Source organism: Penaeus chinensis, chromosome 9, assembly GCF_019202785.1.
Source record: "Penaeus chinensis breed Huanghai No. 1 chromosome 9, ASM1920278v2, whole genome shotgun sequence".
NCBI lineage: Eukaryota > Metazoa > Arthropoda > Malacostraca > Decapoda > Penaeidae > Penaeus > Penaeus chinensis.
The window spans coordinates 29,833,025-29,857,963 of record NC_061827.1 but is presented as its reverse complement, the minus strand read 5'-3'; the positions used below and the strand labels follow the sequence as shown (position 1 = coordinate 29,857,963).

At 37.0% G+C, this 24,939-nt stretch overlaps 1 protein-coding gene across 2 annotated transcripts; it reads right to left on the bottom strand.

Annotated features, from left to right (window-relative positions):
* Positions 1-7,025: 7,025 nt before the first annotated feature.
* Positions 7,026-24,511, bottom strand: LOC125029163 (chromosome-associated kinesin KIF4-like). 2 transcript variants are annotated; one of them, XM_047619003.1, is made up of 26 exons: positions 24,452-24,511; positions 23,277-23,409; positions 23,021-23,138; positions 22,668-22,858; positions 20,553-20,708; positions 20,259-20,362; positions 19,652-19,863; positions 19,212-19,387; positions 18,835-18,909; positions 18,275-18,388; positions 18,000-18,167; positions 17,565-17,768; positions 17,221-17,417; positions 16,911-17,055; positions 16,591-16,680; positions 15,936-16,067; positions 15,712-15,791; positions 15,247-15,361; positions 14,986-15,124; positions 14,001-14,137; positions 13,743-13,892; positions 13,380-13,574; positions 12,661-12,858; positions 12,314-12,547; positions 8,091-8,176; positions 7,026-7,700 (listed from the first exon to the last, which is right to left on the bottom strand). In XM_047619003.1, exons 2-26 carry the CDS (start codon positions 23,406-23,408, stop codon positions 7,580-7,582), a joined length of 3,669 nt encoding a protein of 1,222 aa, XP_047474959.1. In that variant the 5' UTR covers position 23,409; positions 24,452-24,511; the 3' UTR covers positions 7,026-7,579. The 2 variants fall into 2 exon arrangements, with proteins under 2 accessions (XP_047474959.1, XP_047474960.1); XM_047619004.1 differs by having other exon boundaries at positions 13,380-13,571.
* Between the last annotated feature and the right edge of the window lie 428 nt (positions 24,512-24,939).

The window sequence follows — 24,939 nt, the reverse complement described above, 5'->3', positions numbered from 1 at the left end:
TAATATTATTGTTAGTATTATTATAATTATTATTATCATTATCATTATTACTATTAATATTATTATTATTATTCGTATTGTTATTATTATTATTATCATTAGCATTGTTATTATTACTACTATCATTATTATGTTATCGTTATCATTATCATTTTATCGTTATCATTATTCTTTCATTATTGTTGTTATTATTGTTGTTACCATTAGTATCATCATAACCATTGCTGTTATTATTGTTATTATTATTATTATTATTATTATTATTATCATTATTATAATTATTATTACAGTGTCTCTATTGTTATTGTTGTTGTTATTATTATTATCATTATTATTATTATTATCATTATTATTATCATTATCATCATCATATTTTTCATCATCATAGTTATTTCCATTGTTTTCATTATTATATTGGCAATGTTGCATTATTGGCGAAAGACTTACGGCGGCCTGGTGTAGCACTGTACTGAAACTGCATCATAGTCCACAAGGAAGTGAGTAAGTCTTCACATTCTGACCAATCCTCGTCATAGATAGGGCAGTTTATCGGGGATATGAAGATAGTTCTGGTAAAAGTGTTAAGGGAGGGATGAGGCAAGACAGGAAGGAATTTGCAAGTCAGGGTTGATATTACTTTAACTTGAGATTCGGTTCTAACTGAGACAAGACGGGGACGGTGCATAAGGAAACTTTGCCTAGAGGAGTGTTGTCAGAGTAAGGGACTGTAGAGGGGATCTCGAAATACCGAGCCCATTTGGCTGGAATAAACATTTAAAAGGTTTGTAGAGGTAGGGGTAGTAGATGAATGGGGACGTGTGGAAGAGGGAGTAGTGTTGAGAGGTAGCACTGCGGAGAGGGGGCCAATAAGGCTGCGCCGTAATAATAAGGGAAGAGGGGGTAGTAGATGAAGAAAGCTTTAAGGGAGGATAAAGGCTTTCTATAGGTTGAGTGATGGATGGATGGATGATTTGGACTGGACTGAGTTGGTAGTAGGTTTTGTGGAGAGGGTAGTAGTACCAATGTTTAGAATAGTGGTCAAAGGAGAGCTTGAGGTCAGGTCAGGCAGAATTAAAGCCAGAGGACCTAGTTGTTAAAGGGGCAAGACTCATCGCTCCTAATAGGGGTGCACAATCTTCATTATTGAATGTAGGGGGAATTGGAATAGAGAGATTCTCTTGGGCCATGTTTAGAAATTTTCGGATGTCCTGAAACAGGTTTTCTTATGAGGAGAGGAAAAGGAGATAGACGTCTGAGGAGTAGATGTAAGTGTAGAAGAGGTTGTATTAGAAGATGGGGTTCCACTACAAGTATTAAGAGAAGAGTAAGGTTGGACAGGAAAAAAATTGCCAGTGAGGTTATCTAGGGTAGGTAGTGCATGGGCTTGGGACTCAGATGTAAATGTGAACGATCGGGATGGCTTCAAAAGGAAACTTTCCCTACTTATTTTTGGAGGCCCAGTTGGAAGAGGAGGGTATTGTCTGAGTAAGGGGCTGTAGGGGGAAATGCAAAAAATCGATCCTATTTGGTTGGGTTAAAAGGGGTATTCAAAAGATTTATAGAGGTACGTACTGAGCAAAACCTTGCTTGTCAACGGTCTAAGAGCGGATGAGCAACTTGGTTCGGCTCTGAGAACCCAGGGTATGGAGGAAATGCGCCCTTTAATTCTTCTCACTTGAGTAGAACCGGCTATGCCTGTCCGTAGGCGTAGGAGTGTTCATGCCATAAGGGCTCTAGGTATCCCTACTGTTATAGCAAAGGCGTATGAGTAGTTCCTGAATTGTAGCCATAAAAATTCCAGAATTCAGCCACCTCCCTCTTGCAGGAAGGCACAGCCCCGTATTTCTTGTTTTTCTTACTTTATCGTGCTTTCGTTCTTTCTCCAGCCTATGCCGATTTAGCCATAGCCCCTAGTCCCCAGCAGGCCTTCAGTGGTCAGGGTTGCTAAGAATCTCCGGGTTTTCAATAATTGAGTTCTTGCTCAAGTTTATGATTTTGCTATTTTTATGTGGAATTATTGTTTTGTTGCCGGGTGATGTCGAGTTTAATCCTGGACATAATCGTATTGCAAGTTACCTTTCAGTAATATTCTTGGACTTCACGAGAATTCGAATGAACTTGCAGTTATATCAACAAAATTTGACATAATTAGTTGTGCTGAAAATCTGGCTTAAGACATGAGGCACACATCAGAGTTGCTTTTACCTAATTTTAATAAACCCTTGTTGCTACGTAGGAATTATTTACCTCGAGCTCAAGGTTTGTGTTTATATTCTAGGATTGATTTTAATGCCAGTCAATTTACGAAGTATGAATACGGTTGTCAGGAGTACTTGGTTGTGAGAGTGTGTAATCGTTTTAATAATTACTAAATTTTTAGTCTTCATAAAAGTCCCATTTCCGATGACAACTGACCGGCATGGCATTTCTGCCTTAGATTTCTCAGATGTGGTTGGGTGTGAGCACTCATAGGAATGGTAATCTTTTGGATCTTTTAACATCTGATGTGAGAGGGGTAATTAATGTAGAGTCTATCGCGCAAATTGGTTCTTCCGACCACCATAGTCTGGCTTGTAAGATCCAGCTGGGCTTTCTAATACCAGATTTCACAAGTCTTTTTAAAGTCTAGAACTAATTGGTATGCTTTTGATATAGTTGTTTGGCGAGATGTTTATAACGCTCTTTGTCCTGTTAATGCTCTGAATTTGTTATTGTTCGACATCATAACGAAGTTTGTATGCAACAAAACTCTTAAAACTCGTTCACATGATGAAGCATGGTTTCATTAACGATGTCACCAGGCTTATAGGGACAAACTGCTTACAAACTCTGGTCTACTAACCGCACTCGTCCTTGTTGGGAGAATTATATTGCCATGCAAAGTACAATTAATGTTTATAAGGAGGCTACATCTGAATATAATGCTCAACTGAAAGTTCTCAGAAGCGCCACAGCCTCATTAAAGTAAAGAGTCCTCCATTCCCCCTTTAATGAAGCCCGATTGAGAAAGCGACCTTGCTAGCAGAATGTTTAGAAGGTATTGAACTTTCTCTTTCATTTTACCCATTACCGTGCTTTAATTAATTTACCTTCTGAAATCAAGTATCTGTTATCAAAATTAGACGAATATGGTAGATTAGATCCTAATGACTTGTTTCCAAATTCTAAAAAGATTTGATGGTTAATAAGCCCCAGAATTAGCTATAATATTATGCCATTAGTTCGTCAAGGGTTATTTCAGAGTGCTGGCACTTTTATAATGTTACCTCTATTCCCAAGAGCCTACACTCGTCACCTACTAACTATAGGCTAATTTCAATCACACCAGTTTTATATAATTTTCCGAAAGTTTGCTGCTCAAAAGTATTTCTGCTTGAGATATTTTCTTTCAGTTTTGTTTTAGAAAGGGACTCGGCTTCAATGGTGCATTGCTTATGTTGGCGCAAGAAATGCAATCTACTTTAGATAAGGGTCATGAGTCAAGGCTTGTCTCTCTGGATTTTAGTGTAGCTTTTGAAACTGTCAGTCACAAAGGTTTGATTTATAAGGTGCAGTCTGTTGATTAATGTAGATTAATGTAAAGTTATTCAACTGAATTTTTAGACAACAGCGTTCATGTTGACGTTTCAGCCCGCATTCCCGTGCGTCTTCTAGGGTTCCTCAGGGTAGAGTTTTTTGCTCTCCATTTTATATACAAGCGATGTGTGGACGGTGTTACTAATACAATGTTAGCATATGGTTGTTATGATACTTCTCTCTATGCTGATATTTATTCACCGGCAACCAGGGAAATAGTAGCTGACAGTCTCATTGTAGACCTGATGTTAATTATATCGTGGTGCTCTCGGTTGGACATCTTATTAAGTCAAAGGAAATTATTGAGTCGGTCTAGAACGCAGTTGCCTCAGCATCCAAGTCAGTAATTCTGACAGTGATGGGGCGAGGGGGGGGGGTGATATGGTTGGTCCGTCAATATATACATCATGGAGGTCATGTCTACTGGAAGCAATCTTAGCAGTGTTGGTGGACTTGCGGAGGCATCTAGTGGTATGGTGTAGCATTGCACTGATATTGCCTCATTCCACGAGGCAGGCAAGTAGGTCTTCATAATCTACCAGGGCAGATTGTCAGGGAGATGGTTCCGTTACAGGTATTGGAGAAGGGATGAGGCTGGGCCGGAATGGATTTGCCAAAGAATTTAGTTAGGGTTGATAATGCTATAGCTTAAGATTCAGATATAACACTGACTAGGCGGGAACGATCGGAACCTGCTTGTTCTGGAGGCATTGCTGGAAGAGGAGAGTGTTATCAGAGAGGATCACGAAGAGTCGATCCCATTTGGCTGGGATAAACAGAGTATTCAGAAGATTTGTAGGGTGGGGGAAGTTGAAGGACGGGGACGTGTGGATGAGGGAGTAGTGTTGAGAGGTGGACAATAAAGCCTGCAGAATAAAAAGGGGGGGGGGGGTAGTAAATGAAACCTTTGGGGGTGGAGGAGATGAGGTAGAGGATGTTGGGAGAGGAGGAGTGTTTTTTGGAGGTTAAGTAAAGACCTGGATGGATGGTTTCGCCTGGACTGTGGGGCTAGTTAAGTGCTAGACAACTAAACAGCGGAATACCATGCCCATGAATCCCCAAGCCGTTCATGACTGGCATAAAGTCAGCCTTTCATCCTTTCAACACGGCTCTTACACCTAGGAGGTGAATAGTAGAAGGGCTTGGAGAATAGAAGGAAACGGAAAGGGGAAAAAGACTGCAAAATTAGTTGAGTCGACGGCCGAGACCCAAGGCAGAGATGATCCCCAGCACCGGGTTCCAGTCCCCGTCTCCTAAGCATGGGCCTTGGGGGGGGGGGGGGGGGAGAGAGAGACTGGAACTCAGTGCTAGGGGGGGGGGGGGATTCCCAACGTTGAGCCTCAGTCTCCGTGTCCTAATCCCCCTTTATGCTTATGTGGTTGTACATTTTCAGGTTTCAGAAGCTGAAAACTCGAGATGAGATCTAAAGTGCAATTAATCCCCCTTGTGACAATAACGGACATGGGATTCGTAGGGTCAACCAATAGCAATTAGCAAGAATGTCTTCATTGCGCTTATAAGTAATTTTTGTTTTGTTCATTTACCAAGTGATGAGACATTAGTTTGTATCGTTTATGTAAAATTTCTAGTAATTATATATACTTTTGCGCGCAAGTGGCATAGATAACAAACCTATCGTGAACAAATTATTAAGAATTATGATATTATAGTTACCCATTACAGGTTTTCCATACAAAAATGAAAACCTATTTTATAGGGGAAACTTTGATATTTAACTAAAAATTAAAAAATCATGGACATCTAACATCAAGTTGATTTTAGGCTGAATCAAATAAAATTTGTATAATTGCACTTTAGATCTCATCTCGAGTTTTCAGCTTCTGAAACCTGAAAATGTACAACCACATAAGCATACTTGTGGGGGTACCATGGCAACATAGGCTTTTGGCTGCATTTCTTTTCTTTTTCTTATGACTGATCACTTACTAATTGTCAGTTTCATCTAGTAATATATTTACCAGCTGTTATTAAATTAGGCATTTAACTATTGCATATTTGTATGATGAAAAAAAAATATAAAAAAAGCTGACTCTTTACTGACTGGATCAGTTCTATTGTATTCATTTATGCACAGTTTTCTGTGAATAAAAAAAAATCTTCCAAAATATATTGAGTCGATAAAAGTACCGAATGAATATAAAATAATACTCAATAATAATAATCATAGTAGTTGTAATAATAAAGATAATGGTAAAGTAAAGTTGCAAAACAAATTAGGAATGAGTTAATGATTAGGGTAATATTAGAGAGTTAAAAGGTACTAGACTTTGATTCAGATTGTGCAGCATAGTTGAGCTGATGTTCTTTTAAAATTTAGAAGGGTTGACTTTTAGCTGAGAGTATTTTGCTTGTAGCAATAAGGACGCCATGCCACACATTTCAATCGAAGGCTTTGGAGCATTCAGTGTTCCACAATGGAACATATTTAAATGTGTATGGCCAGAAAGTTCAGGGAACAGATGTGAAGGCAGAACTCAAGACAGTGACTGTGATATAAAATGTTAGAGAAGGATGAGGGAGAGTAGAGAGGGGTAAAAGCATGCCAGCCTGCTCCATCACAGCACCAGCGTGGGGGATTGGGGTGTGGGACAAAGGAAGAAGAGAGGAGAATAGGGAAGGTGGTCCAGAACTGGCCAATGAAAGTCGTGATGAAGAGAATGAGAACAAGGAGAAACGTCAAAGCATGAAAAGGTTTGGGTGCGCATGTCAAAGTGAGTGGGTTGGTCTGAATTAAGAAGGATAAGGTGTTAGAAGAAAGGAAGTAGTGGTAGAGTCACCCCAAAGAATGTGGCGACAATTGAAATCACCGACTATGAGGAATGGTGGTTGAAGTTTCAAAGAAATTAAGAGTCAATGGGAAGAGCAGGAGAAAAGTCAAATTAAACAACTGACCTAATGGCAAAGAAACATGCATATAACTGTGCAAAAGACAGTGGTTTGAAAGTGAGGCGGAGAAATTGGAGGAGGGATCAGAGAGGAACTTTCTCTTCGGTCATGCTTAAGAAGTTTCTAATGTCCTCAGGAGTTTCTGTTGGGGATTTAGGGAGAGGTTTGGAAAACAATTTTTTTTTTATAAGGTGAAGAGGAGATAGGCAGGGAGATGGAGAAGAAAATGGGGTGGAATCTTTGGATTAGTTGGTGATAGGTAAGGTAAGGAGTAGGGAGAGACATGGGGAGAGTTGTGGATATTGGAGTATCTGGATTTAAAATGGTAAAAGGATTTGACTGAGAGATTAGGGAAGTTGAGGAGTAGGGAAGGGTTTGGGTGTGAATAATGATGATAATGATAATGATAATTAATAATAATAATAATAATAATAATTACTATAGTTAAAATAAAAGTAATCATTATTCAGCAAATATTTGCATGAAATCAGTTAAATAAACAATGTTTTTGTTTCTGCATTAGAATTCATAAAATGAAAACTTTTCCACAGAGATGACTGTTTTATTTTTTTTATATCTACAATCACCACCAAAGTATCCTAATTTAGGACAATGTTTAGAGATAAAACAAAATATCAAGATATTATACAACACTAGTCTGTATTTAAAAAAAGAAAAGATTATAAAAGGAAGCATATGTAAAAATATAAATTACAGAGGGTTACACAGAGAAATGCTCAAGAAATACAAATGGCTGTCCAATACATAGTTTTAAATCAAGCAATTGCAAAAGATCTTCTCAACAAGAGCATGAGTTAAAATGAATAATAACTTTCCACAATCTGGTTATGAACTGGACCCAGAACAGAGAAGCCAAATTCTTATCAAATGTATAAAACAAGCAATTCCATTCATAATGTAAGAACTATTCATAAGCTGTGACCTATCCGCTTGCATTCATATCAAACCTATCTGCTTGCATTCAAATCAAACCAATCATACATTATTCTCTGATATTCTCCCATCATGACACCTATACAAACATACTTGAAATGTCTAAAATAAATTATACAGTCATAGAAGATGGGAACATTCCTCAAAACAAGGACGGTGAATTCATGAAGTCCATCTTGGTTCTAATCCTCATCAGTCCTCCTGGGGCATCATCATCCGACTGAGAGGAACTATCATTGTAAGAGGAACTTAATCCTAGGAGTCTGTAAAAAGAATTAGAATGATTATAATAACAAATTCAGGCATCCTAGTTTTCCTATAAATGCTGTGCATTCAATTTTCTTTATGCCTAATTCTAATTTTCTTTTGTATTATCATACAGATATAATCTGAGAAGAATTTCAATTTCAAATTTATATACATCTTTATTTACTCCAATTTCATGCTAGGAGCAACTGCAAACCTAAATAAAAGTGCTAAAAGTCATAATAATTATGGCAAAAAGTATTAATTAAGTAACAAACAAAGAAGGATAGTGAGAGATAGTATAAACATATCAATTTCTAATTTACTATATCTCTAAATTGAACTATACAAACTTCTATTCATACCTCATTTACAAACAAAGTATATTCAGATACTAAGTGGCCTACCTTTGTCTTTTGTTTGAAGAATTTTCAGAGAGAGGAATGGTTCCTACTTCAAAGGTGGAATTGAGAAGAGTATCATTCTTGCTCGTCTGAAACAGGTGATATATATATAGTTATACTAAATTTGTAACAGTAAGCTGCTGCAAAGATGCTTAATGTAGCCCTGATTTATTCTCTAAAACAAAATATAGGTAAAAAAGTAATAATAATAATGATAATAACAATAAATAAACAAATATAAAAGACATAAATGTGTTAGACATCAAGGTCATATAGTACAATGATAAAGTATAGAGGCAAACAAAAAAGAAAAAGAAAAAAAAAGAAGGTAGAAATGATGTATATGGTTGTGAGGTTCAGGGAATGGTTATATAATCACTTAAGACATAAACTGTGAAATATAGAAACAATTAGGGTACAGTGTGTAAGTGTAAGAGGTTGAACAGCTGATGGGGGTATAGTACGAAGTAAGGGGTGTTAAAAGGGGGAGTAATTAAGGGAAAAGGGGCAAATAGATCAAATGGAGGAGATTTATGCATCTGAGGAATGAGAACAAGATGTCAAAAGAAAAAGGTAGGAAATTCCAAGAGGATGTCCAATAGGTAGAACAGGATACGAAAATGTGCAGAACTGAAATGAGGAGTATAGAGGTGGATCAGATCGTGACATGAGAGAGGGGAATGCGTGAAGCAAGTGTGTCCAATTTGTAATAGGGCAAGAGCAGTTTCCCACCATCTATTCAGATGGAATGGGATTGACCAAGGGGAGATGGAAGTTTTTTATGTTATATAGTTTATTAGTGGTAAGGCTAGACCAGAAAGACTGTCTAGGGTAAAGAAGAAGACCGTGAATTCAGGGTAGTAGTCAGAGGCTGGTATATGTGACAATCTGGGTTGATGGGATGTGGACAAGGTGGCAAAGTGTGTTAATGTATCTATCTGCCTGTTCATTGCAAAAGATCCCAATGTGGTTGAGTTTTGTGTCAGTTGAGCTTGAATCTTGCAGGCAAGAGGACTGACTAGCTGTAGATTGTTTGAGAGAGAATGAGTTTTTTGAGTCTGTGAAAATTGTGAAGGATGAGGAAGGGAGGGGAAGACGTGTGGATTGCATACAATTTTGTTGTAAAGGATTCTGGTGGAAATGCCAGAGGGATTTGGAACCATCTGTATTAAATGGAGGAGATTTTGACATCTTTATTAGGGAAAAAAAGAGGATCAGTTACAGGAGGAAGGTTCAACCCAAGAAGGGTATTCATAGGCAGGAAAAGGCAGGGATCAGAGATGAGGAAAGGGTGAATGGGAGAGAAGTGCAATCATGTGGATAAAGAAAGGAATAGGTAGGCATGGAAAGGAGGTAAAGGTAAGAAGGGACTGAAGAAGTTTAGAAAGAGAAAATTGATGAAAATGTGCACAGCTCTGGAAAGGAGGGCACAGCACTGACAGAGGGATGGTAGGCCTGATTCTACATAGAGGCTCTCAATTGGAGTCAAGAGTGGAGAGGATCAGGGCAGTATGAAGATGGAGGAGAGCTTTGTGGTCTGAACCCCTGGATATATGGGGGAGAGGGTCTGTAGGAGTCAAAGGTGGTGACTTTTTTTTCTTTGAAGTACAGGATGTGGTCTCACCAGGAAAGTTTGGAGTCAAAAATGACACCAACAAATCTGCCAGAGGAGCAGAAGTGGAATGGAGTATCACATAAAAAGAGTGGAGGTTGAGGACCTATACAAGATTAAGAAGGATAAGGTCAGCCCTGGAAAGAAAACATTTTAGGGAACGGCCTCCAAGTTAATGGTGCAATCCCCTTAAAGAGTATGGCGGCAGTTGGAATCACAAACTATGAGGAGAGGTGGTTGGAGATGAGAAAATAGGGTTTCAAAGGCTATGAGGCGAGGTAGTTGGAGATGAGAAAATAGGGTTTCAAAGGCTATAAGGAGAGGTGGTTGGAGTTTAGAAAATAGGGTTTCAAAGGCTATAAGGAGAGGTGGTTGGAGTTTAGAAAATAGGGTTTCAAAGGCTATGAGGAAAGGTGGTTGGAGATGAGAAAATAGGGTTTCAAAGGCTATGAGGAGAGGTGGTTGGAGTTTAGAAAATAGGGTTTCAAAGGCTATAAGGAGAGGTGGTTGGAGTTTAGAAAATAGGGTTTCAAAGGCTATGAGGAGAGGTGGTTGGAGTTTAGAAAATAGGGTTTCAAAGGCTATGAGGAGAGGTGGTTGGAGTTTAGAAAATAGGGTTTCAAAGGCTATGAGGAGAGATGGTTGGAGTTTAGAAAATAGGGTTTCAAAGGCTATGAGGAGAGGTGGTTGGAGTTAGAAGACAGGGTTTCAAATCAATTGAGATCCAGTGGCAGAAAAGATGTGCATAATAGTGCAAGGGACAGTGGTTTAAAAGGGAGATATAACATAAGGTGTTTTTTGATGGACAAATATAGAGGACAGAGAGTGAGGGGAAAATACAAAATAAATTTGAGAATTGGTACTGGAGGATGTGTAAGGAAAGTCTCTTGGAAACAGACAACAGATGGGTTATAGGAAGATAGGTGACAAAGGTCAGATCTGTAAAAAACAGAAACCTCCATATTCCACTGCAGAAGAGCCATTATGAAGCAATCAATGGTTAGTAAAGGAAGAAATGGGTGTTGTAGAAGTAGGAGGAGGAGAATCTGGGGAATGAGGTAGGGAATGAGGGAAAGGAACTGTGGTATCAGGAGGTTCATCAGGAGATGAAGGGTGTCTTTTGAAGGTTGAGTTATAACCTGGGTAGATGATTCAGGATGGGTCAAGTTGACAATAAGTGTCAAGGAGAAGGGTATAGTAGCAATGGTCAGAGCCATGATCTAACCAGAGAAGTTAGATTCAGGGAGGCTAGTTGGTATAGGAGCATGCCTTAGTTCCCTCTAAAATGGATGAAAATCTTCATTACTGGCCATAGGAGGCCTGAAATGTGTGGGGAAGAGAAAACAGTCCATCCCTCAGGCTGTCCATGTGGGATAAGGGTTAGGCAATTAGCCAAGGGAATGCCATACCTATGGCTCCCAGAGGATGTTCACAACAGGCACAAAGTCAGCCTTTCATCCTTTCAACACAGCTCTCACACCTTAGGAATTGGACCGGGGAAGAAGTTGGAGAAGAGAAGGAAAAGGAAAGGAGGAGAATAAAAGACCATACAAAATTGGTTGAACCAAAGGCTGAGGCACAACACTGGGCCTCACTCTCAGTTTCCTAAGCCCTCCCAAGACAACAACAGGCAAAGGATTGGAAAAGGTAAAAATATATAAAACTAAATGTGCGAAAATGTCATTACCATGTGGAATTACATCCCATGATGACAGCATATAGTTAATTAACAACTTGTAGTAGATATATCAGTTTAGATTTTGTGAGGTAGGTGTTCTTCCACAAATAATTTAATATTTTTTTTACAGATCATGTATGTCCCCTACAATGAAATGGGAATTTAACTAGTTTTCTATTGATTTTGTTTACCACATGGTGGCATTATATCAGTCTGTTGTGTCTTATTCTGATTCATTCTCATTCTCATCCTAACTCTTGTTTTTACACTCTTTAGCAGTTTGTTTATTTAATATTCTCTTAGACCAGTAATATGATATTAACCTGCAACCTGTGATGACCACCAAATCATAAGCTGCTTGTACATGTAATACACTTCATGAAAAATAAGGAGTTAAATCCCCTTTCCCTTTGACATAAATTAGTGTCTGTAAACTTTTGACACCTATGTAGCATGCAAATTACATTACAACTACTACACTGCACAAATTTTCATCCAACTCTAAATAAATATCAGCCCACAATGAGTGACTAATAGCCTCAACCATGTATTCTATAAGTTGCCCCCTTCCCCTGTAAGCTAGGAAATCAGGGTTCTAATCATTCACAGCAAGAGAGCCTCTACCCCCTAACCACTAGGACCCAGTAACTGGTTACCTAAGCCCACTGAGCACACATGAAATACTGTACATTAAGTTAATACATATTTAAATTATCTTTTTAAAAAATCCTACAGAACAAGTCTCTTCTGCCAGTAGAGAAAAGAAAGTGTCTGAAAACACCATATGCAGAAAGAAACCCTAACTTTACATATACCTCAAGTGCAAATTTCACTTTTAAAAAATTGAGAATACCATAGGCTTTGGCATAAAGATACTCTAAAGCAAAAAAATTAAACCAATACTTTGTATTATAAATGCCCAAATCATTTACTTACTTCTGACATGCTTGAATCTGGGGTTGATCTGTTCTTGCATTTAAGTATATTGCATTTGCATTTCAAACTGCACGCATTCAAGCCTTTGCGACAAGCACACAGCTTCTTTGAGCAATCTCCTTTGCATCCACATCTGACGTCTCCAGAAGAATCCCGCTTTGAACCACTCTTTCTCTTTCTCCCATTGTCATTTTCCTGTTCCTCATCCTCTTCATCACAAGTATTTCTTTTGCCCTAAAAGAAATGTAATGAAATTTATATCATGAAACATAAATAGTTTCTAATTCACACAAAACTTAAAATGACACTTAAAAAAAAAAAAATCAAAAATGACTAACTCAACTAACCGTCATCTGTTTTATCCTCTTGTACAGTGGAGTTTTGCGCCAATCTGGATCATTCTTCTCATCTTTCTCCTCTTTTTCCTCATCATCTTCCTCCTCTGATTCACTCAAAACTTCAACTGTGGGTTGTTTCTTTACCGGACCAGGTTTGACAAATGTGCGCCGTCGGTCACTTAAGTTAATGTTAGGCATAAGAGATACCTGCATGGAAAAGCATGGATAAAAAATATTAAATATCTTCTAATACCTATATTCATTTTCTATCTAGAATTTAATTACAAACTAACAAAGGATGTCTAGTCCAGAAATAATGTCATGTGCTATCATACTCAAAAACAATATTCGATGTAGCCCCTCTTGTTCATCAATGAAATAATTCAGAAGCCCAATCTTTTTACTGCTATTATTGAAAATTCTGGCAATTAATCTTACTTCACGACACAAGGCAGAAAAGGCACTACAGACAGCAAAACAGAGTGAAAGTTCGAGGACACAATACAAGAGAAATGACTGGGGTTAACTGTCATGGAAAATCTATAGAAAGTTGAAGGTGATGGCCAGTTTCATTTTCCTTTGTCAAAACCCGTCTTTATCATTTCATCACCCTTGTCAACAAAAAAATTTAATCTGATGAGCACTTTTGACATAAATCACCTTTTAAGTGCACACATTTATTTAAATAGTACACTGTGGAATCTGTGGATATGTAAATGTTTCCTTACCCGATTGCCGTGAGTGACAGCAGAGACTGTAAGCTGCTTCTTGAGTTCCTCACATTCTTGTCTCTTTGCTTGCAATTCTTCATACAGGTCAGACAGGCGGGCAATTTCAGTCTCTTGGAACTTCAGTCTTTCCATAAGTACACTATCCTTACTTTGTTCATTATTCTCATCTTTGTCTGTTTCTCTGTCATCCTGCTAATAATCAAGAACTTATTTTGTAACCTCATATATAAACAGGTTTTGTATTTGACACAAATGTCATGGTATGGAAGACCTCCACAATTTATACACCATCTTCTCATTCTAAGGCACTAAGATACTAAAAAAATAATAAATAAATAAATAAAAAAATCACTATCATACCTCAGCTTTTGGCATTTGTCTCAGCAAGAAGAGCACCTTATCTTCATGTTCTCTTGAGATACGAGTAAGTTCAGCCTGGTGAGACTCCTTCAGTGTCTTCAATTCTCCTTCCATATCATCAAGGGACTGAGCTACTTCTTCATACTGGCTCTAAAGAAAGTAAACCAGACCTTATTAATGAAAGTTTAAAGGATGTATTCACTTGAAGTCTTTCTTTAATGCAGCTTTCTGCACAAATTACCAATCAATATTATTTACCTGGAGATCCTTTAAGTCAGCTTCACGAGCAGCTGTGTTCACTTGCCCTTTGGCTGCCACTTCAAAGAGATAACTGAGAGCACACTTTGCCTCCACCATGCTTTGCATGGAGTCAAATCTTTTCTTGCTAGCAGCATCTAAAAAGGAATTAAAAAGCAAGAACAACATCTGGTAATGGTAATAAATAAATACTAATTCAATAAAAAAAGAAGAGGGTATATACTGATATTAAAGGAGATTCAATTATCCTGTGACAGTTCTAAAATGTATTTTTCCTGTGCTTAACAATGATGTAGTTGCAATGTTTACTTGCCCACCATGCAACATTAGAAAGTGGGGGAGAGGAGAGGAGAGGAGGAAAGGAAATAATAAAGAAAAAGAAAAAAAGAAAAGAAAAAAACAATTTTTTGCTGCAGAAACTTTTATGATAATCTATACAGGCTACGAATATATGTAACTCAACCTCCCAGAAAAGTGAATGGGCCTTCAAACAGTTTTGATAAGTACAGTCTAACAGAGCATTGTATAGACAAAGCAAACATACTATACTCCTAAACACTTTGTGCTGGGATGGCATGACATACATGCTCTACCCACCGTGACTTTAGCTTATTGATTATGTTTATTTATAGATGGCTCCACAAATGCTTAGGAGTTAATTACTAGTCCTACCTATCTCACCTGTTTATTCTTTTCCTTAATTTTTTGAAAGATTCTTTTATATTTTTTATTTTTATTATCATTTTAATACCATTATAATAAAAATGATAACTGTATCAATTTTAACAGCATCAGAAAATAAGACTAATTTCCTGAATATTCAAGGAATAGGGAATTAGTGGTCACGTTGGCCTACTAATTAACTGCTTGGTGCAAGCATTTGTGTGGCCATTTGTGTGCAACAAAATTAAGAGTAGATAGTACATATACCTGCATGCAAGGGGTTAAGAAATAATGAATTTATAAGAAATAAATAAAAGCTTACCTTCATCACCATCCATAATCTTTGATTGGAGGTCATTAATCTGTGCTGTACGCAGTTGCAGGTCATTCTCAAGATTTTTAATTTTTGTCTCTAGTTCAGTTGTTAAATCTTCAGTCAACTGACCATTTCTAAGCTGGCGCTAAAAACAAAGAAAATTATGAGCAACCAACATTATTTTGTGCATTTATACCCAAGAATATACTTAAATATCTTCAACACATATGTAGTAGAAACAATAATAACCATGAATATAACATCTACCTTAGCCTTGTTGATTTGGTCTGAAATGGTTTTTCTGTCATCCATTAAGTTTTCAAGTGACTGCTTTGCCTGCTTTTTCACGGTTACAACTTCTAGTTCCCCTTCCAACCATGTTCTGTTGTATAAAGAGTCAGTTATTTGTGGCCAACTATCAGTCTTAGTGCAGATATATGTATCCGAGACAAAATTCTGAATACAAAGTCATGTCATACTTAATCTAGCAACAATTCCTATGAGTTACTTTACGATCAGGAAATTTATTTCTGTTAAAAAAAATATGTCAGTTTAACTATGACCAAGTTTTATATATATATACATACATACATATATACATACATACATACATATATACATACATACATACATATATACATACATACATACATATATACATACATACATACATATATATATAAAAGTTTAACTAGTTTACAAATAAAGCAGCTAAAATACTTCAATACACACTTCACACGATTTCCAACACTAGCATTTTCGCGAGAAGCTGCTCTCTTCTCAGCACCTGCCTTCTGGAGTGCCATTGCATCCTGGCAATACCAAAAGATAAAATAATTTAGGAGAAATATCAACTTAAAACAATTCACAGTAATCAAGATTTAATGTATTCTGTCAGTGGTTTTGTTAAAGAAACTTCATTGAACAGAACACACCAATGATAAAAGATTGAGTACCTTTAGTCTCTTATTAATGGCAATAGCCTCCTCCATTTTACGCCTCAGTACATTTTGTTGTTTTGAGTGAAGACGCTCCATTTTCACAATCTGATACTGTTTCCGTCGATCAGCTTCTTTGAGTTTTGCAACCTATTAAAAGAAGAAAAAAAATAAAAAATAAAATAGACATTCAATATAAAGCAATCATCTATATTACTGCAATGAATATAAAGAACTATCTCAAAATAGGAATCAGTTACCAAATCAGTGGACACTAGCAATCAATGATTATATATAAGACAAACAGAAGAATATAGAATATCTAAGTTTTAGTAGGACTAAATACAAAAAATATGGGACTAGGAATGTTTCCTTTCATCTTTTATAATCTAGACAAACATCAGTTAGACCAAAATTAGAAATTAAAACAATTAGAATAATGATTTCACAGTATAAATGAATAACTAATGTATAAATATGGTGGACCTACATCCAATAACACAGACTAGACTTACAGGCTCTATAGGTTACTATCTCTCCTTGTGTACTAAGAACAGTTGGGATCCTAATCACTCATGGCATCAAAGAGCCTCAGAACCCTAAACACCAGATTAGTGCTCAGGTGCCTTGGTCCACTGAGCCATAGAACACACAATAACTCAATAACCTATACCTCTTTGTCCTTCTGGGCTTTCCATACACGGAACTTTTCACTGTCTTCCTTCATCTGGCGGATCAGTTTCACCCTGGTTGCCTTCATAGCCTGTAATTGAGATAGGTATAAACTGCTTCAGTAAAAAGGACAAATAACTTTTTTACCAAGAATTCACGTATTTTCACAAATAAGAATGACAGCAAAATTAAAATAGTTCAAAGAAGTCCTAATCCATCCCAGGTGGATATGCATATCATGAGTTACAATAAAACAATGTCTAATTCTAAACACCTCACAAAATCTTGACTGTTTGAATTGACAAAATTTGATGTACAAACCTGTATTTCAGTGTTGAGTTTGGATACTTTTTGTTCTGACTGTTCCTTCAGACGAACCATCTTGATCATTTCCAACTGCTTCTTTTTCAAGGTGGATATCTGGCCCTCAAGCTCCTGAACTCTCTTGCGTCTTTGTTCAGCAATCCTGTGATATTCCAATCCATCATTTGACTGGTATTTTTGTCATATTTATTCTTTAAATCACAACTAAACTTGTATGTAGAAACTCTCCCCATTTAAAATCTAAACAAATCAAGAATATATCCAGACATACATAGGTTTTCAAGAAAAGGACTATAAAGGCACTTACTTGCCACTGGCTTGATTGTGAGATGCAGCACGCAATTGTTGCATTAATTCATCTTTCTCCTTTCCAAGGAGTTCAATGTGACATTCCAGATCTTTCTTTTCTTTCTCATGAACAAACTTCATGGCAACCATCTGTGCATCATTGGTTGTCATCTTACTCATTAGTTCTTCTTTCATTGCAAGGGCTCTGTTCAAGTCCTGAGAATGAAAATATCCAAAAGAAATAACATCATGAAAATAAAGAATTTTTCTTAAAAACAACCATAATCACTGTAATACCTGCAAAGCTGTTTTTTATTAAGTTAATACAATTTTTATGGCTGTGATACCACTGAAAATACATACATGCAATTCTTCATTTAATTTTGCTTGGCGCAGAGTATATTCTGTGCCAAAATGCTTTGATGGTGAGTTATCAGTAACTGTATCCTCAGAAGTAGTAGCATCTGTGGTTTCATCATCTGACTTGGCAATGGAGGTGTTGGTTGAGATGTTGTGTCGGGACAGTTCATGTTCCATCATCACCTTCTCTCCCTTCTGCTGCTCACTCTGGCAGTGGTAAATATAGGATTATCATTATATGTACAGAGTATTTAGTAAATCATGGTTAATTATCCTTAAGAAAAATAATTATACATAAATAAATAAATAAAAGTAAACATTCCCCAAAATATGGAAATGATACCAACCCTGTTTTAACACTAAAATTCAGTATATTATTTTTTTTTTGTCTATTATGAACCTACTTACTGATCAGATTAATAAATCAAGAAGACATACCTGTAGTTCGACAACTTTCTTTTGCAAATCCTTTACGAGATTGAGCTGATCTTCATATTGTGGGTTAAGGGTGACATCTAGTGTCTTGTTAAGAACCTCAACTGTGTTACCTGTTTGAGCTCGAAGCTCTTCTAATTTGGTTTTCAAGCGATCTCGAGCCATCTCAGCCTGCAAATGTTGAAAAGTTGAATGACTAAAACCTGGTGCAGATAATCTTAAATATATAAAAATAGCATTTTAAAAAACATCTACAAAACACAAAATAAAAGCCTCACCAGTAAAGCCTTTTCTGCCATGTTTGTATTTTCATCCAGGGCAGAATGCAAAGCACGCGTCAGTTTGTCATTTTCCTCCTGAAGGAGCTGATTTTGACTTAAGAGGGCATTTAACTGAAAATATTAAAAGGACTTTAATAAACATGATCACAACTTTGATTACACAATCATATGTCTTCATCTAGATACTAACTTATTCATTTTGCATAAATAAAAATAATAAAAAGGTGAATGGTGGCCTACCATTTAGGCTAATGAAAGGTATTATCTGTCAAAGTTTTGCAAAAATGTAATCTAACAATCAAACAGACCAAATATAAAAACAACACCAATAGATGATTTCCCATAATTTTCCACATTTTGTTTTGTGGATCATATTCTTATTCCACTTTAATTAACATTCCCAAATAATCCACAGACATTACCCATTTGTTTTCCTTTTCATCCAGGGGAAAAAAGGAAAGGTTTGGCATTTAAAATACAACTAAGGAGGGGATACACTCTTCCAGCAAAAAAAACAGTAATAACAATTCTGAAACTCAACTGAACTGAAGACCTACCTCATCACTAGAAGTAATTGACACTCCTCCACCACTACTGCTTGAAGCAAGAAGCTGGACTTGAAGTTGTTGAACCTATAAAGGGGAGAAAAGTTTCAATTATATACTTAGTAGTGTTCCAATCCATCTACCATCAAAAACTCAAGGCCCCTCGGTCATAGACTGGGGAAAAAAAAGCAGGTGAGTGGTGCACAGTTTCTTTGGTGCAGAGCGACTGTGACCCAGATGGAATATAGCATCTGTCACATCAGGGACTGTATGTCAGTTGAGTATCAGCAGGATAGCAATTCTACCAAGAAAAAAGAGTAAACTGTGGAAATGCAAAATGTATTTGCATATTTCCAAAACAAGCATGTAACCATCTCTTTTTGACATACCTGTTGTCTCAACTTTGCAATTTCTGCAGCCTGTGGATCACGGTTGATAATGGGTTTGTTTTTAATCTTCCTGGCACGATCAGCATAACGTAATGTGCTAAGTGTTTCTTCCATATTACTATCTGCTGGGGATACACATGCTAGCATCACAGTGTGAGAATTACCACCAAGGGAATCTGAAATAAAGGAAAAGAAGTTACATTTAAATACAAGATGAAATCCAGCGACAATAATGACTTTAAAGTCAAGGTTTTCTGAATTAAAAGATATCAGCTTATAATTATAGTAATTATAATGTCTATAATAAAAATAAACTAAATGAAGAATAACAACAACAAGAGCAAGAACAAGAAGAACAACAAAAGAGCGAGTACAGCATTTTCCCTAGCAGCACATGGTTAAATCAATGAAACCTTTCTACCTGGCACTGATGCACTTACCCTGGAGTAACCGTGTAAGTTTTGAGTCTCTGTATGGTACATGGCCTCGGTTTCCTTCCTCACATAGTGCAGAGATCACATTCCCTAAAGCTAAGAGGCCTTTATTGATGTTGACACCCTCTTTGAACCGCTCTCCTGTGGCACCGGTCTTCTTGGCACGTTCGCTGCCAGCCAAGTCAACCAAGTGGAACTTTGCACACATAATGCTTTCACTGGGAAATAAAATACATACGTTTGTGTCACAATAACATACAGCATATACTGTAAACAGATAAAATAAACAAAAGAAAGTCACATGCATGTGCTACATACAGATATTTGTATACAAGTGCACACAAATTTTCAAAAATGTATGAATGATAATGAACAATTTAAGAAAAGTTTTTTTTTTTTTTTTCAGTAGGTGGCATTAATGTATATGTAACTGAAATACATATAATACAAGTATAATTGTATGCATGTACATATAAACACACATCATATGGATACAGACACATACAAAAAAATATAATTTTCATTTTTATCACATTCATAAATAATGATGCTAAAATCATTATTTGCACAATAATTTCACAGTATATTCAAATCAAATAAAGGTTATAAACACCTTTCATTTTTATTTTTCTGTTCAATATGAAGAGAAAAAATAGCATGAGATCGACTAGATCGAGCATTCATTGCTGTAGCACCAGTAGCTCTGTTCTGAGCACCCTGCAGAAAAAAAAAAAATATATATTAATTCAAGTTTACCATTTTTGTATTGCACTTTATACATGTTGCAAAATATTACATTTCTCACACAAATCTTCACAAAATGCTACTATATACATGCAAATAGTTTATGATCTTATCACACAATATGATACTTGATTCAAATATTTGAAGAAGCATGTCACCCTACCCTTTCAAGACACCTCATAGTCTCTTCTAGTGTTGTCACAGGGATTTCTGTCAGACCAACTATCTTTATACCTCCCCTTGGATCTTCTCGAATGTCAACAGCACATTCATCTCTGTTTTTGTTTGTCAGGAGATCAAAAAGGGATTCTTTATACAACTGAAAAGGAAAAAAATGTATTCTATATACACAAGTACAAAAAACCAGACAGAATTAAATAATAACATCCCATCAGTTACAAGAATATTGTGTGTAATGAAAGGTAGTTGCTGTAAATACAGAAATGAGATAAACTGTATAAAAGCTTCACTGAAAAGATACAAGGGAATCATCTACCACACCTCTGAGACTATGTCCCTAGTTGGGACTCAGTCCCCAGACATTATCCAGTCTTTGTAACACCCTCATCGGGTCTATGCCCCAGGAACCTGACCCAATCCAGGTATTTTCTTAGCTGAGTATTTTATGTGTGAACATAATATACAATACATGAAACACATCAGGAATGTACATTTAGTGAATACATACACTGGTCTACTGTAATGAAAACAGAGTGAGAAATGCATTTAAAATCAGTACCTTTTTAACACATTAGATCCAGGTGCCTTGCATATAACAATATGGACTAATATATGGGCATTAGGCTTACTTGAGTGGCAACTCTCCAGGGTAATTGGCTTGTAGATCTTGCCCTCATGAACACTCACATGCAATATCTTTGAAATGATTTTAGGTCTTTTTCTGCAGATGCATTATTGCCATTTTCAATGGTCTACATTTGCCATGCTATATTATGATGGTAATAGTGAGAAGACCAAAAAAATGTCTCCAGGCAGTTTACATTCTATGAAATAACACAAATATTTTGTAACACAGTGTTAGTTTTCATTTTCAGTAATACACTTTGCACTACCAGTAACAGTGGACAAGAATAGGCTTCTGCACATGGACACAGTGTCCTTCCTGGAGACAGCTCTTTTACAGGCATGGCTCACAAGAGTTACACTCCACCCTTGTGGACTAGTGGAAATCTTGCTGTGGCTATGAACTAGCCCCATCCTGATGGCCTGCAGACTTAATCTCATACAGGTGCTTTGTGCACTCATGATAAGACATCCATGTCACCTACCACTTGACAACAACATCCCATGGCTAAAGGGCTGTCACCAGCCCCTTGGCTAAATTTCTTCCACAAGGAGACATTACTGTCATCCGCTCCTCAGTCAGTTTTTTTCCATGATGAGGCTTCAGTGTCCCATGGATCCAATAAATTAAGAGTGACAATGACTGGCTATAACTTTACAACATACATGCGCAAAGACTGTTTATCCAGGGTTACCACATAGGTTGTTCACAATGTGGCAAATTGAGGCTGGACATTCCCATGAGAGGCATGTGGGGGATATTTGTTACTACATATTTTCATCATTTCTAATGTTATTTTTTGTCTACAGACTGTTTCATAAAGTAGTTTTTCCTATCCTTATGACAATTTTCTGTAATTTCCCTATCTTAATAGTCATCATATTAATATATCATTAACTGAAAATCTCTAATAATCAGAAAACTAAATTCCTAAATAAAATTCTTATATACTGCCCGGCTTGTGACTAACAACAAACTTAGAACTATTCTAGCAAACTACAAGTTTTCCTTGTGACATTTAACCCAATGTCAGCAGGTGGCAAGACTAATGCCATGCCCACTGTAATAAAAGTTTATCTAATGTCTTTACACATAGATGGCTCTATAAGTGCTTAGTCTCATAGGTGTCATATATTAGTCTTACATATCTCAACTGTTAACCCTTTTCATTCATTTTTTGAAAGCTTCATTTCTATTATTTTATTGTCTTTGATGTTATTAATATTTTAATAACAATTTAATAATTATAATATCAATAAAAACGAAAACAATGTCAATATTAATAGTATTGGAAAGAAAAACACATTTTCCCACCAAGTCAAGGAATGGGGAAATCAGGATCGGTCATTAGGGCCAACTGATAGACTCCTTGTAACAAAACTCACTAAAATCTAAAGGGGACAGTATATAAATCCTTTGATATTGGGTTAAGTAAAACATGCAGTTAAATGTATAAGTAAACATTGTACTTACCTCAATAAAAGAAACTTTAACAAGAAAATCTGCATTTTTCCTGTCGGAAACTCCCTCAAAAATATCACGTACTGCTCTTGGAATGATACCAGCTTCATCATCTGTTTCAGTGCCTTGTGTGTAAGCTGTTCCCATACTGTGTGTTTTGCCTGAACCTGTCTGGCCATATGCTAGTACAGTCACATTGTAACCTGCAAAATTAAAACATTTTTAATAACAAATATTTCACACTCAAAGGGCTTAGCTATCTTACCCTTATTCAAGAGGATTCAGCAGCTATCATAATTTTGTAATAATAATTAATCACAGGTGTTTATACTCAGTTTCAAATCTCAACTGAGAAAGACAATTACCTTTAAATAAATTCTGAACCACCTTCTTCACAGCAGATTCATATACGTAGCCTTGAGAAGTATCACTTGAAAATGCAAAGTCATAAGTGAATGCTTTCTCTGTGCCACGAATAACAACCTGGAAAAAAAAAATTATCTATTATCATAATCTTGTACTCTGTACTGTTCTGATTTTCAAATATAGATAACTAGTCTAATATAGGGAGTTGTAGCATTTTCATTCAAGAACTGCTGAGTTGATCTTTCACATCCATACCTGTGTTTCTCCTGGTGTGAGATCTATACATTCTTGACAGCCCTCACGCAACTCCTTTGGTAGCATGGGCCGCACCCGGACGGCCACCCGCACGGGTATAACTTTACCGCCACTACTGTCTTCACTTACCATCCTAGAAAATAAAAAAAATCTTAATACATGTCATAACACATTTTAATCTTTATCATTATCAACATCCAACATCATTCATAATAAATCACATCCTGTCAACACCTCCACTTGGAAGGCTCACAGACCTACAATTTGTGTGTAATGGAATCAGTTTTGAGAATGAATCAAATACGGATTACCTAGGATGTCATGCAATCTGAAATATGACAGCAAGTTAGTGAACATGAGTGCACTTGAATGAATACATGCACATACAGATGTATATGTGTGAATGCATGTCAATAGCAGGAAGTAGGGTAGGGTGGGGTGGAGGAGGGGAAGGAAAAGGGGAGAGGAGAGGAGGAAAGGAGAGAGGAGGGGGGAGGGCAGGGGAGGTGGAGAGGAATACCTGTGCACATCCTACCATGATACCACTGGTACTTATGGATTCCTCTTATCCTCTACAACTCATTTCAGAAGTTTCCTACAGACCCTGCCCCTACGCCCCACACTACTGGCCTCAAGAGTAGGATAGGGCATGATAAATACCACGGAAATTGAAGTTAGTAAAGGGAATTACTCTCTGGGGTCTTTTCTACAGGCTTTCATTTTGACAGATATAAAATCTTATATCAATTCGAATCAAATAAGGTACATTTTCTCGTCATATAACAGCCTATAGTAACGAATCAAGTAGATAGTTGTGGTTTTACATATAACATATTTGAAAAAACAAACTTGAATTCAACTTGAGAAGAAAGTATCACCTCAACACTGAACATATAACCAACACTCAGCATAGGAAGAAAATACCCAGCAACATCGTACATTTTGGAAAATTAACCCTAAAAAAGGCGTCTCGAACCAAACAATAGCGCCTGACATCCTTCCCCAATGACCAGTTTTAAATCAATTGTTTATCGACAATTCTTAATTCTTCTACGAAAAATCACCCCGCATTCCACGCCCACTACAAAATACCAAGCAGTCAACAATACCTGTGGAGTCGGTACCCTAAATTTCTAAAACAAATGACTAATCACAGGACTCTCATTTGCACGTACCTGGCAGTGGTTTGTTTTGAAGTTTGAATGAGGGAGGGCGAGCGCGGAGCGAGGCACAGGATTGGCTGCGGCCGCGCATGCGCACCGCGGGACGAAGACTGTCGACTTGCGCAATGGCCGGGCTCGCACTATTTAAAAGCCATTTTACTTTTGTGGGAAACTGTTCTCATGTTGATGTTAGGGTAGCTTAAATAACCGAGAGATAGAGAGAGAGAGAGAGGGAGAGGGAGAGGGAGAGGGAGAGAAAGAGAGAGAGAGAGAGGGAGAGAGAGAGGGGGGGAGGGAGGGGGGGAGAGAGAGAGAGAGAGAGAGAATAAGCGAAGATAATGAGAAAGATAATGAGCGAGAGAGAGAGAGAGAATGAGCGAAAGAGAGAGAGAGAGAGAATGAGCGAAAGAGAGAGAGAGAGAGAGAGAGAGAGAGAGAGAGAGAGAGAGAGAGAGAGAGAGAGAGAGAGAGAGAGAGAGAGAGAGAGAGAGAGAGAGAGA